This window comes from Bufo gargarizans, chromosome 9 (assembly GCF_014858855.1).
Source record: "Bufo gargarizans isolate SCDJY-AF-19 chromosome 9, ASM1485885v1, whole genome shotgun sequence".
NCBI lineage: Eukaryota > Metazoa > Chordata > Amphibia > Anura > Bufonidae > Bufo > Bufo gargarizans.
In genome coordinates this window covers 183,624,987-183,640,578 of record NC_058088.1, presented here as the reverse complement: position 1 = coordinate 183,640,578, position 15,592 = coordinate 183,624,987, and the positions used below count along the sequence as shown (strand labels likewise).

General features: G+C 44.3%; 1 protein-coding gene across 1 annotated transcript; it reads left to right on the top strand.

The window, feature by feature from the left end:
- The first annotated feature begins 11,844 nt into the window (after positions 1 to 11,844).
- On the top strand, positions 11,845 to 13,124 carry LOC122919857. Its single transcript, XM_044269046.1, is given in 2 exon segments — positions 11,845 to 12,958; positions 12,961 to 13,124. Coding segments are annotated over 2 exon segments (1,278 nt in total).
- Positions 13,125 to 15,592: the final 2,468 nt, after the last annotated feature.

Genomic DNA, 15,592 nt, shown 5'->3' with positions numbered 1-15,592 from the left:
GATACCCATGGTGTGTGTGTATGGTATGTATATACACACACACACACAATGGGTATCACTGTGAATTAAATCGCCCATACTATTAAAATAGAAAAAAAATATATATATATATATATATATATATATATATATATATAGTTAGGTATTTATTTTTAAATTATATGGAAAAGGGGTTGATTTTAAATTTTTATATATTTTTTAACTTAAATATAATTGTGATCAAGAGCAAAGTTGACTGTAATCTTATCCTTGGCCTGCCATCTGGGGGCCAATATAAGAATTGCAGCATAAACACTTTCAGCCTTATCAGCAAGGCTGAGAGTGTTCAGCCCAACTACCAATGACCGAATTGGCCACACGGTGCATCGGTAGGAAGCTCGGAAGCGCGAGCTTCTGGGTTTTTGTGCATGTAGGTGCCATGATCTGACTTGATCACGGAATCTAAAGCATTTCATTACTGTACTGCGATCAGTATTATTGCCGATCACGGTAATTAGCCGCAGGTCTCTGCTGTGTGAAACAGCAGAGAACTGCCGGCCATGACGCCCGCTGCACGTGCGAGCAGGTGCCATGTTCGCACATCGCTCCAGCGCCGTACATGTACGGCGCTGGTAGCGAACGGGTTAAGTAAATACAGCACCAGAACCAAGCCCATTATATAAATACAGCATGCTACAGATATACAGTATCATAATCAAGCCCATTACATAGATACAGCACCAGAAACAAGCACAGTACAGTGTGAAACTACAGCTCTCAGTATGTCGTGAAAAGTTGTAATGGTATGCTGGGAGTTGTTGTTTCACAAAAGAGAATGGCATCCCCCCATCATCACGCTGTCAACCATATCCCTAAGTTCAGACCTGAGCGTTTTACAGCGCGTTCCTACGCGCTGTAAAACGCTCAACACGGAGAAACCAATGATTCCCTATGGGAATGGTTCTCACCTGGGCGTTTTACAGCGCGTACGATCGCGCTGTAAAACGCCCGACGCTCAAACAAGTTCTTGAGCTTTTTTTGGGGCGTTTGTCGCGCGTTCCCGCACATAGATATTCGGGAACGCGCGACAATGTGTGCACGCCTGTCTCTGTATGCGCGATTGTAAACGCCCGTACAATCGCGCATACAGAGCGCTCGTTTCAGAACGCTCAGGTCTGAACCCCCTGTATGAGTGACCACTAATCAGATGCTGTCAGTGGAAGAATACCAATTTACATTTAGTGACTTACTGGTGACGTCTCCTCCAGAGTTTTTCTCTTTCCATCTGGTTCAGCCCACCATAGTCCAAGACGTGATTCATCTCTGCAGTTTGCTGCCTAAACATCTCCAGGTTCCTCCTTTACCAGCTCATGCAACGCACCCTATCAAGAGAAACCCATCAGTGCCACATGCTGTGCCCTGAAGACAATAGCAGCATACACTGTGATCATGTCACATATCCCCACCCCCCAAAAAAAATAAAAATAAATGAACCACATACCACGTGCACTTATTGATGGTGCCCACTATAGATAGTGCCACATTCTCTGTGCCCCCATACATAGTGCCACATTCTCTGTGCCCCCATACATAGTGCCACATTCTCTGTGCCCCCATACATAGTGCCACATTCTCTGTGCCCCCATACATAGTGCCACATGCTCTGTGCCCCCATACATAGTGCCACATTCTCTGTGCCCCCATACATAGTGCCACATTCTCTGTGCCCCCATACATAGTGCCACATGCTCTGTGCCCACATACATAGTGCCACATGCACTGTGCCCACATACATACATAGTGCCACATGCACTGTGCCCACATACATACATAGTGCCACATGCACTGTGCCCACATACATACATAGTGCCACATGCACTGTGCCCACATACATACATAGTGCCACATGCTCTGTGCCCACATACATAGTGCCACATGCACTGTGCCCACATACATACATAGTGCCACATGCACTGTGCCCACATACATACATAGTGCCACATGCTCTTTGCCCCCATACATAGTGCCACATGCACTGTGCCCTCATACATACATAGTGCCACATGCACTGTGCCCACATACATAGTGCCACATGCACTGTGCCCACATACATAGTGCCACATGCACTGTGCCCACATACATAGTGCCACATGCACTGTGCCCACATACATAGTGCCACATGCACTGTGCCCACATACATAGTGCCACATGCACTGTGCCCACATACATAGTGCCACATGCACTGTGCCCACATACATAGTGCCACATGCACTGTGCCCACATACATAGTGCCACATGCACTGTGCCCACATACATACATAGTGCCACATGCACTGTGCCCACATACATTGTCTCATGCTTTGTGTCCTCATTTTCTGTGCCACTTATGCTGTGACCTTTTGTTCTACCCTCATGCTCTGTGCCATCATGCTTATGGCCCTATATACTGTTCCGCCATACTCTATGCCCCTTATGTCCTGCGTCCCCATGTACTGTGCTACTTATGCTCTGTCACCTCATGCTCTGTGCCCCTATGTACTGTGCCCCCATGCTCTGTCACCTCATGCTCTGTACTTTTCCCTGGTCCCAGGACATCCTCAAGTGAGGCTGACATTAGCAGAACGTCGCAGGTGGCGAGATGACATTGGCGTCCCCTCAGAGCTCTGAATGACAGTGCGGGAAACCAATGGTTCCCTAGTCCTGCAGCGCGGAGGCGGATGCTGAATCTGCATCCAATGGAAAAACCTGCGGTGTACTGACACAGCATGGCCTTCCCACTGAGGCACATTTATGTGTATGTTCACACAGGGGGCTTTGCCTCTGCCAGAAACCAGAGGGCTGCATGAATAGCACTGCCTTCTTACCATTGAAAACAATGAGGTGGTTTCCCCGGTTTTCGGCGTAGAAGCCGCAACAAATTCCGCTGACATAAACCTCCGTGTGGACGAGGCTGTCAGTGGATTGTGGTGAACCAAACTCAAGGCTGCGGTGTGAGAGTCCTGACAACTACTGTACTGCAATGACAGCTATTTGCGGTTGTCACCAAGCGTCTGCTGACTCCAAGACACCTAGAGAAGTGGCTAAAGAGACCATAACCAGATGTCCTATGAGAGGACATGTCCCATACAGGTCAGTGCTGGGGTCTATATTTCTGCATGTTTTCTGCAGTAATTGTGGCTGTCGGGGTCCCTCTTCAGGTTACTTATCTTCCCCTCCCATTTGCTGACACTTTTTACCTCAGAATTACCTCAGTTTTGTCTCATTTCTCTCACAATGTCCTGACATGGCCGCCCTCCCTTCTTTACCTCACAGCTGACTGACCCTTGGCCCCGCCCCCTCCCTCCTGTCACTCAGCTGGCTGGCCACGCCCCCTCCAGTGCTGAGTCTTGGGGACATTGACTGCAGCCTCCAGCTCTGCTGTGGCTAAGATCCTGTCTGCTGAGACTTGTAGTCCACATCCTTAATGACCAGGCCTGTTTGGGCCTTTGTGACCAGCTTTTTTCAGGGGTTTGAGAAAGCTTGATATCCGTGTGTGTGTGTGGGTAAATGTTATCTGTAACCCCACATATAAATGCCTCAGGTTACATTGCGATCATTAGACAGCTGCGGTCACAGCAAGTGCGCCTGAGACCAGCCAAAGCGGTCTGGCTGTGTGGCATCGTTGTAACAGGGTGCTACAACCATCCAACGCAGTGTAAAAGCCGACAGGGGAGAGCTCTAATTGATGTAAGATCGCCCCCCTGCTGGCTGTAAAAATTAACTGCGAGCCTGAGGCCAGTGATGCGGATCCGTCTCACAAATGCATTGCAATAACGGATCCGTCTCTCCGCTTGTCATGTGGATAGACAGATCCATCTTGTATTTTTTTTCACAGTTTTCGTTCTTCAGGTGTTTCTTAATGCCGGGTCCGGCACTAATACATGTCAATGTAAGTTAATGCCGGATCCGGCATTCCAGCAACTGATCAGGCGTTTTGGACAGAGATAATACCGCAGCATGCTGCAGTATTTCCTCCGTCCAAGACGCCGTTCAGTGACTGAACTGAAGACATCCTGATGCATCGTGAACGGATTGTTCTCCATTCAGAATGCATTAGGATAAAAATGATCAGTTCTTTTCCGGTATTGAGCCCCTAGGACGGAACTCGGCACCGGAAAAGAAAAACGCTAGTGTGAAAGTACCCTAAGTGGCATTTATCATGTACAGAAAGTTAATACAAGGCATTTACTAATGTATTGTGATGGTCCATATTGCCTCCTTTGCTAACTGGATTAATTTTTCTTCACATTATGCACTGCTCGTTTCCATGGTTACAGACCACCCTGCAATCCATCAGTGGTGGTCGTGCTTGCACACTACCGGAAAATGCGCCAGCCTCTCTGGGGCCCGGGATCATGGGAGCGCACATAGGCTAGTGCTTTTTCCTATATTGTGCAAGGATGACCACCACTCATGGATTGCAGGGTGGTCTGTAACCATGGAAACGAGCCGTGTATAATCTGATGGAAAAATGAATCCAGTTAGAAAACGACCGTTGTGTGCATCAGCGGCCGTTGTTCCGTTTTTTTCCGTGGACCCATTGACTTTCAATGGGTCCGTGAAAAAATTGGAAAATGCACCGTTTGGCATCCGCGTCCGTGATAGGTGTTTCCAGTCCGTGAAAAAAATATGACCTGTCCTATTTTTTTCACGGACAACGGTTCATGGACCCATTCAAGTCAATGGGTCCGTAAAAAATCACGGCTGCACACAAGATTGTCATCCGCGTCCGTGATCCGTGTCCGTTTTTTCCTATCATTTCAAAGGCAAACTTGACTTAGATTTTTTTTTTTTTTCATTTTTTATGTCCGTGGATCCTCCAAAAATCAAAGAAGACCCACGGAAGAAAAAAACTGACACGGATCACGGAACAACGGAAACCGTTTTGCGGTCAGCAAAAAAAAACGTCCTTATAAGAATAAATTAGTAAGTGCCTTGTATTAACTTTCTCTACATGATCAATGCCACTTACTGAAGTGAGAAAAAAAATATAAAGTAAAAATAAAAGTATGTAAAATTAATAAAGTTAAAATTAATAAAAATTAATATAAAGAAAAATTCAAAGCAAGAGCTGCCCATCAGACGTCTGATTTGTGACTGCCCGAGGCGCTGGAACTCCACCTTGTATATGCTTGATAGGCTGCTCCAGCAGAAATGTACCGTTAACGCTGGGTTCACACCTAAGCGTTTCGCAAACGCGCGTTTTTATGCGCGATTTTGTCGCGCGTTTTTATGCACGTTTTTTGTAATAGTAAACGCGCGTTTGATGCGCGTTTGGGTGATTGACAGCAGTGTTGTCCAAAGAGTCTATGGCCCAAACGCGCGTCAAACGCGCCAAAAAAAGCTCCTGTACTTGTTTGAGCGGCGGGCGTTTTACAGCGCGATCGTACGCGCTGTAAAACGCCCAGGTGTGAACCATTCCCATAGGGAATCATTGGTTCTTGCCTGTTGTGCGTTTTACAGCGCGTAGGAACGCGCTGTAAAACGCTCAGGTGTGAACCCAGCGTAACTCTGCGGCAGGACAGGTTCTGGGGAGCTTGTTTTTTTTTCACCGCGCCAGTGGCTGCTCATGCGCGACGCATTCAGACTTCTGAGACCATGAGAACTGCACTTTTCGGTCCTGTGAAAACCTAATGTTTGGGACCTCGGAGGAATTCAACACCTGTTGACAACCACATGTTATCGAATTTCAACTATTATCATTTGGGGTTTTTTCAAGAGGAGGGCATTTCTTTAGCCATGTTTTTAATCCAATTTTATATTTTTTGTTCTTTTAAACATATGTATTTAACATCTATTTGTACTGGCCTGTAGTAAAATTGATATTGAATGACCTTCTAATATACCTCCAGCCACATAATCCCTTGATGTTTTCTGTCCGGTGAATGCCTAATTTTTGGGGCCTAAAATTTAATTTTTCTAGGCTCCAGCAGGGCACATTTCTGAGAATTTTCATTTAAGACGCATAAAAATGGCCCCTGATTAAAATACATATTTTTAGGGGGAATTTTTGCCATTGACCCCCCTCTGGTATGTCACTGTCCATGTTGTGGGACGATTTGTGCACTTCTTGTAAGTATTTGGTGGCTGCAAATACGACCTGAAGGTTTTTCAGGTTCGCCTGCCATTAAAGTGAATGGGGCCCGCCGCGAACTTGCAGTTCGCGAATCGTCCCGGCCGATGTTCGTCCATCACTAGTGAGCAGCATTTAGCAGTATGGTGTCTGTCCACTTCCATTTCTTTCCCCTGCACCCATACACTTGAATTGGACACAAATTCAACAAGAATAGCGCTTGTGGGGAGTTTCTCTGAACAGACCAGACGTGTGAAATAAACTGAAATTAATGGGTCTGGGTGCTGTCCACTGCGCAAGCAGAAAATGCACCCATCTGAATCAGGCCTTAGTAATCAATTCACTGTATCTGAATGCAGCGGTAAAGGTGATGATGTATGCTCAGGATAGGCCATCAATATCTGATTGTCGGGGGTTAAACTCCCAGCACCCCTGCCGATCAGCTGCGTGAAGAGATCAAGGCATTCTAGTGCGTGCTGTGACCTCACAGCTTACCAAGCACAGTGCCGTTCAGTGCATAGTGGCTGTGCTTGGTATTGCAGCCCAATCCTATTCACATGAATGAGACTGAGCTGCACATAGACCACGTGACTGATGAATGTGTAGTCACTGGCAGGGGTGCACGCACCTAGCCTTTCTGCTGCCTGAGGCAAAAACCGAAACAGTCCTGGCCTCAGTGGAGTAAGAGACAGTTTATATGTGTCAGCAGCAGTTGCTGTTTGACACCTTGATACTTAGCATGGCTGTAATAGCTGATTCGGGATGGCTTTTTCTGGGAGTAGTCAAAGTGCTGGGTCGGTGACTACTCCCCATGTCCCAGGCCGGGTTTTGCCAGGCATAAAATCCAGCCAGCACTGCCAGGTGGAAAGGATTACCTCCGCCTGACAGTGGAGCTCAGGAGGTCTGTGTGCTGGGATCTGAGGGCTGTGTTGGGATCCGCGGCTTGAGCCGGGCTGGAGGGTGAACAGACCGCCTAACGCCTGCCTGTGGACTTGACAAAGCAGAACTTCCAACAGGGTGTGAAGTAACACCCAGGAGAAAAGGTGACTGTTTTGTTACTGAACTTTTCATGTGTGTGTGAACAATCGCCAAGCAACTTGCTTTTTTGTTTTAAATTTTACATGTGAATAAACGCTGATGTTTTGAACCAAGAACTTGTACTTTGCCTCTGTGCTGCACCCGCTAATCCTAACTACCAGAGCGAATCCCTACAGCTACAAAGCATACATCGCTACATACCTCTTACATCCAGTGATGTCTCCTCTATAGACAAAAATATTTAAGTTTGTTGCCAGGAGCCAAGGTATGAACCCTGGAAACCGAACTGGTTATTATGGGCAGTTCTCAGCTCTAAATCATTGTATGTACAGAAACATGTACACGTAGATATGTCATCCTGCCGGGATGTTGCAAAACCCAAATGATAGAAGCAGCGCTATAGAAAACCTATCCAGGTATGACTATATATCTGCAGAAAACATTTCTACCCTAAGTACATCATGTTTCCAAATTTTCAGACAGCTTTTCACAAAAATGTCCCAAGAACCAACATTCTTCTGCTGATATACTATGAGCCAGAAATTCCAAATGGATTAAACAACCATAAGATGATAGTCAACCCGCGAGAAGTCATTCAGCTTTCAATTCTTATAAGAGCTAATAAGTGTTCATATTCCCAATCATATCATAAGCCTTCACAGTGGCTGATCACCAATGCAGCCAAATCTCCCACAGACATCTCACTGTAAGCAGCAATTTCTGCAGGTTTCTAAAACAAACAGTCAAATAGAAATCTTTGCAGAAAACAAAGGGGCTAATCTCCTGCTGATCTGCTCCATCAGCAGGATGCTGAGAAAGCGGTGGGGCATAGATATTCGTTTGTTCTCCTGCAGACAGGACGCAGCCGGGAGGTTCCTGCTGCAGCCACTTGTCTTACAACTTGTCACAGGACAGCGAGGAGGAGAGAGGACATGGTTGATCTCTTGAGACCCATAACAATATGCAAAAAAGAAACAAACATAACAATAGTATAACGTTTTAACAAAATATATAACAATTTATATCACCCAACTTGTGGTGGCTGGGGTCAAACCAAAGGGGTGTGTGAGGACCAAACCCCATCTGTATCGCCACCCAACAGTGGCTTTCTGTATGTAGTTATGGGCTGTAGAGGGGTGTAATCCCTGGGAGTTTATCAGGGCTCCCACAAGTGGTTTTGTGTACCATGTGTACTGTTTTTAACTTATGGTGCTACTTTACTAATAGTTTTGTACTTTGGGTAATTTTATCAATTGGTTATTATATTAGTATTTTCAGTTATTGCTGGCAATTTTGTACACAATTTTCTTTAGTTTTCTTATCCATTGGTTTGGATGTATTGGTTTTATCAGAAGACGTAGTGATGGTCTTGTTAACTAGGGTAAGCTCTCATAAGTAAATGCAACAAAAAGTAGTACACCAATAAGTATTGTGGCTAAATTGGGGGGCCCGCTAAAAAATATCCTAGTACAAGCTTCTAAGCAGAGAACAAGACTTAAATAAATAATAGAGCTCAAAAAGTTCATGTAAAAGGTATAGTATTTTATTAATCACAAAATATAAAATTACTCCTGGATGATGGCATGCCGAAACGCGCGTCGGGGTAGCGCCATCCTGGTATGTGCACAGTTTCTTGGGTGAGTTCCATGCAGCAATTCCTAGTTTTTCCATTTAAGGGAATGTATGTGATTTCGCTCCCTGGTACTACATTAATTTTATTTCCTATTTAACTGGTGCTGACTGTCACCATGGGTACTTGACACTTGTTATTGCTGCACTATATATGGGACATATCCAACTTTTTATTATACTCTTATACTTAGTCTGTGTACTGCCAGGATGATGTGTTTGTCTTTTATATTTTGTGATTAATAAAATGCTATACTTTTTACATGTACTTTTTTAACTCTATTATTTATTTAAGTCTTGTTCTCTATACTCGATGGAATATAAGTGATATTTATGGCTTTCAAACTTTATTATATATATTAAATCACATAGTGTCAGAGCTATATCATATTTTACCATCAAGCATACATGCACTTACGTCAATAGAAGCCTATCATTAACCAGACCAATATACTGTCCATCAACTTACGAACATATCCTCCAGTTCTACAGACTGGTAACAGTATAGAGACTGCTCAACAACAACCCCTGGAACAGCTTCTGTCTTCATACGTTAGGACTTTCTAAGGAGAATGTTGGCGTCTTTTCTGCTTGTTATGTAAAAATAATTGACCACCAAGTCCGTGGATATATGGAGAAGACTTCCTGCCTATCTGCTCCAAGATTCATCCAGCTCCCATGGACTCTAAACGTAAGTGACTCTACACGCTTTCTTCAGTGACCTTTTAAAATCCAGATTTAGATATGGTGAAAAAACAAAACTTATAAGAGTTTTCCACAATGCTATATTTAATGACCTATCAATCTAAAGAAAATCTTCATAGGGAAGAGCTTGGTGTTTCTCACTAGTCGAACCCTGACTGAACCTGTTCTAGTCTTGGTCGGAATGAGAGAGCTGGCCACATGTGTGCAGTCTTTTTACCTACAGTGCTATGCGGTAAGTTAGTAAGATGTGCACTCTCTCCTATTCATAGTGTTCCCTTTGCGCCAATTAAGATTAAAAACTGAAACTCGCCTAAACATTTTTTGATGAGCATCATTCTAGGTCCTCTTCCTTAGCCTACTGTCCACAGCCTGATTGTCATGTCGGTGGTCTGTGTCTGCTGCTGTCCCAAGCAGGTGCAGGATTTGCTTCTCGCAACCTGTGTTTATTGGAACCAGTACTTAGTGGACTTCTTTTCAGCACTGTAAGAGTTAGGCCCCTTTCACATGGGCGAGAATTCCGCGCGGGTGAAATGCGTGAGCTGAACGCATTGCACCCGCACTGAATCAGGACCCATTTACTTCAATGGGGCTGTGCACATGAGCGGTGATTTTCATGCATCACTTGTGCGTTGCGTGAAAATCATAGCAATCTCTATATTATGCGTTTTTCACACAACACAGGCCCCATAGAAGTGAATGGGGCAGCGTGAAAATCGCAAGCAAGTGTGGATGCGATTTTTCACGCATGGTTGCTAGGAGACGATCGGGATGGAGACCCGATCTTTATTATTTTCCCTTATAACATGGTTATAAGGGAAAATAATAGCATTCTTAATACAGAATGCTAAGTAAATTAGGGATGGAGGGGGTTAAAAAATAAAAATTAAAAATTAACTCACCTCATCCACTTGTTCGCGCAGCCCGGCTTGTCTTTTTTCTTCTTCTTTGAGGACCTGGAAGGAAAAGGACCTTTGGTGACGTCACTGTGCTCATCACATGGTCCGTCACATGGTCCATCACCATGGTGATGGTTATAAGGGAATGGAACATGTGATGAGCGTAGTGACGTCACCAAAGGCCTTTTTTCTTCCAGGTCCTCAAAGAAGAAGAAAGAAGACAAGCCAGGCTGCGCAAACAAGTGGATGAGGTGAGTTTAATATTTTTTTAACCCCTCCATCCCTAACTTACTTAGCATCCTGTATTAAGAATGCTATTATTTTCCTTTATAACCATGTTATAAGGGAAAATAGTAAAAATCTAAACAACACCTAACCCAAACCTGAACTTCTGTGAAGAAGTCCGGGTTCGGGTCTGGGTACTAAACATGCCGATTTTTCTCACGCACGTGCAAAACGCATTAAAACGCTTTGCACTCACGCGGAAAGATCGCACATTTTCCCGCAACGCACCCGCATCTTGTCCGGCCCTCACACATGACGCCCGTGTGAAAGAGGCCTTAATCCTTTCCTCTTGTTGCTGATTAAGTTGCTGATCAGCCTCCCCGTTTACCTGGGCTGTGGATCCACATGCCAAAGTTTTTGGGTTTACTAGTATCTAGTAACCATACATTGAACCACGTGAGGGAACCATTCACAGTTCATGTTTATTTCCTATATTGAGAACCATTGTGCTTCTCTGCTTGCATTATTATTACTGTTATGCGCACTGTGCCTCAACTTGAGTAGTTCGTATTGGTTCCAACTTGACTATGTCAGCAAATCGTTTTCAAGCCTGACCAGCCTGTGGCCACGCAACCCTGTAATGCTAGGTTCACAACACCGTTTTGTTTTTCATTCATCTGATCCATTCTTAAGCGTCCTTTATGCTCATTGATGAACTGCTTTTTTTTCCATCTAAAATAACTGATTTCAGATGGAAACGGCTAAATGGATGCACAATGTGGACAACTGGGCATAATGGACACTTAAAATAAAGGATCTGTTTTTGGGGTTGTTTGCTCTTCACAGTGATGTGAACCTACCCTGTCTACCACTTTCCTATGCACTAGTTTTTCACACTTACCCCTCCCTAATATTAAATGTGTTCATTTATTTTGTAGCTGCCCGCCATTGATATTCTTTTTGAACATTCATTTACAACCAATAAGAAGCTTTGCTTGGCTATCGTCATCCCAAACATCTTTTTCCTGATTTCTTATCTGAGTCTACCAAAGCTAGGAGCTGGACAAAAAGGTCAGAGCCTTTACAGGGACGTGATCATCTGTGTAGAAAACAATAAATATAATGTTATTTCCCAATGACACAATTACATGTAAAACAATAAGACTACTTTATTTTGTAATCCTTTCATGTTATAATTATTTATATTAATCCTGGTTTTTTTTTCTGCTTTTTTCCTAAATTTTCTGTTACCCTGCCGCAATGTACAGATACCAAAAGAAGCTTCTACTCTGTATGTCTGTTGCAACGACTTTCACCTTTTTACAATGGTTTATAAAGAGCAAATTGCTGATCACTGCAGCAGTGAAGAAGAAAATTGAGAACGCCCCTTGTAATGGCAAACTCAGCACCGATACGATTACCGCACTGGACGACAACCGGACGTTCATCATCTCGCCGTACTATGACTACAGAGATGACCATCGGTCTATGGTGCGGATTCTCAGCATTATCCACCATGAAGAGGTAAAGGAACTATACTGCTATTTCTGTTGCCCTACAGACAAGAGCGTGCAGATCTCCAAGGCGTCCATAGACATGCATAGCGATCGCTTTGACTTTCCCTATGTGACAACGGACCTTTTATGTGAGACTCCACCAAACTGCCCTGCTGAGTATTTATCTGTCCATACGTCTCAAACGCAAAAAATGACCCAATTACCTCTATTCCAAATACAAAACCAAGATGTGAAACCATTTTCTGCAGAGTTCACGGTCTGCATTTCCACCATGTTTGGGAATTACAGCAATGTGTTACAATTCATTCAGACCATGGAGATGTACCAGATCCTGGGGGCACAACGGGTCATGATCTACCTTAACAGCTGCAGCCCACAGATGAAAAAAGCTATGCAGTATTATATCGCAAGAGGGATCCTTGAGGTGGTAGACTGGCCGATCCAGCGTTACCTCAGGCCTGGCACTGCATGGCACCATTCAGTTGACCCCAAAGATATAGGGTATTATGGTCAGTTGGCAACACTCAATGACTGTATTTATAGGAATATGTACAGGACTAGGTTTGTTCTGCTCAATGATATTGATGAGATCATTTTACCGTTCTCGCACATGATTTGGGACGCAATGATGAAAAGCCTTCAACAACAGAATCCAAATATTGGAATTTTCCTATTCGAAAATCATATTTTTCCTCAAACTGTGCCCATTGATGTCCACTTCTCTGATATTGCCTCCTGGAAAGACGTACCAGGATATAACATCCTCCAGTACGTCTATCGGGAACCAGACAGACCAGATTATTTCAATGCTCGGAAGATGATCGTGGATCCCAGGAAGGTCATACAGACGTCGGTTCACTCCGGCGTGTCTCATTGGAAACAGCTCTGGTTTACCACTGCAGAGGACCTCTACAGAAGAAATTACCAAAGACCTCTTTAATAGAAGACAAGACTATCTGGAAACATAATGCCTCTCTTATCAGAAATGTTAATAAAGTTCTGGGGGAAATCTCATTCCAGTGATGAAACGCTCTACACATGCGTTGGAAGCTATAGATGGTGCAGAAGTACCTGGAAATTAAGACGGACATACATTATGTGTTATACAGCCCTTTTTGGCGTATTTAGGTTGCAGATTTTCTAGCATTTTGTAGTTCTCACACCACTTTTGCGAAATGGCGGAAAAAGGGGCAAGGCGTGGGGGCGGAAGAGTGCGTGGGGGAGGCAGCAAGCACCAGAGTTAAGTAGAGGCCTGCGCATCTACATAACTTTAGTGCATCCACCAGCAGCGCAGAGGGATTAAGGCTACTTTCACACTAGCGTTTTTTTGCGTCTCGCTCCACACCACATCGCAGACAGAAAAATGCTGCTTGCAGCGTTATTCTGTCCGCAATGGGGACGCAACCAAATGGAACGAAATGCATTTGAAGGTGTCAGCAACATCTTTCTGCTTGCTTTAACACTGCACTGTATGACTGAATTGGTAGACCCATCGTCTCTGGTACGGGCAGCCTCACTCATGGTATAAGTACCTATGTTGATAAGATACTGCGACCATTTGTATTGGTCCTCCCGTCGTACTTGCGCGATTCAATAAAGGTCATAAAAAGACTTGAGGGGGTCCAGACGGATAACGGAACCATGTTGGATTTTGGATGTGGAGGCGCTGTACAGCTCCATACCCCATGACAAGGGGTGTGGAGTTGTGGCGTCCTTTTTGCACCAAGGTGGTACACATCTATGGCAACACAATGAGTTAATCATGGATCTTCTCCATTTCATCTTGGAAAATAATGTTTTCCTGTTTGATCGTCACAAGTACAGTACCACCAGCTCAGGGGGGTGGCGATGGGTAGCCCATGGGCGCCCACCTTCGCTAACCTCTACCTGGGCTGGTGGGAACGGGAAGTGGTATTTCAAGATGAGGGCAACAAGTGGACTGACTGTATTAGCCTGTGGCTACGTTATATAGATGTCCTCATTCTTTGGTCGGGGAGTAAGGCTAACTTTGATAAGTTTGTAGAGGACCTAAATAAAAACGATTTGGGACTGTTCTTTACATCCGATATCCATGAACACCAGATTACCTTCTTGGACCTTACCATCTCTAAGGACAGAGAGGGTAATGTGGGGACTCGGCTGTTTCATAAAGAAACATCTACTAATAGTCTCCTGCGTTGGGACAGCTGTCATCCTACGTCCCTAAAAAAAGGTATTCCCAAGGGCCAATACTTAAGACTGCGCCGCAATTGTTCCAGAGTGAGTGACTACCGTGTTGCATCTAAAGATCTGCAACATAGGTTTAGGCGCAGAGGATATCCACAAAATGTCCTAGCTGGGGCATACCAACATTCCCTAGCCGTGGATCGGAATACTTTGTTGGTTCCCAAAGTGACATCAATGGAGAACGATAAGCTCCGCATCATTGCTACGTATGATGAGGCACATGAGGAGGTTAGAGATATCCTTACACAATTCTGGGGGATACTGAAATCTGACCTGGGTGTGGGACATCTCATTGAAATTACGCTGTGGGCGTAATCTGAAGGATCTCCTCGTACACAGTTTTTTACAAGCTCCTATGAGTACCACCTGGCTTAGTATCGATCTCAAAGGTAGATTTTGATGCGGGGGATGCGTGGCGTGCAGTGCCATATTATTGGGCAATGAGTTCACTAGCACCGTTACGCGCAGAACCTTTGATATTAGCGCTTTTGTAAACTGCAGAACTAAGGGGCTGGTGTACTTGGCCACATGTTAATGTGGCAAACAATATGTAGGAAAGACTTTTCGCAAATTCTGGAGAAGAATTGGAGAGCACCTTGGTGACATCCGCAAGGATCCTGACACTGCAATTGCGCAACATGTAGCCTCCCTACATAAGGATGACATGAATGCGATCAAGTTCCAAGGGATTGAAGTTGTTAGAAAGTCGCTAAGAGGGGGTGATTTTGACAGAAAATTACTACAGAAGTAAGGGCAATGGATATTTAGACTGCGAACGGTCCAACCGCAGGGTCTGAATGAGCACATCTCATATGTGTGCTTCTTGTAAATCACTGTAGCAGCATGCTTATCCCCTCTTGTCACACAACACCTTCTTCATTAGTGATATCCCTTATATCCTAAATAGATCTGAGGTTTCCAAACTTCCCTATGGATTTATATACGCCTCAGCTATCCTCCTACACTCATGTGTCTATATGTATATATCCTCATAAGTCTGCTTCATCGCTGTCCTAATATGATTCTAATGACAGTAACAAAATTTGCTGTTGTTACTTCAGTGCATAGACAGTATGACTTTCCTCTTTTTTATGTACTTACCGTAACGCCTTGATTACCATCCTTGCCGTGCTGCTGCAGTATACAGACGTGGACAAAATTGTTGGTACCCTTTGGTCAATGAAAGAAAAAGTCACAATGGTCACAGAAATAACTTTAATCTGACAAAAGTAATAATAAATTAAAATTCTATAAATGTTAACCAA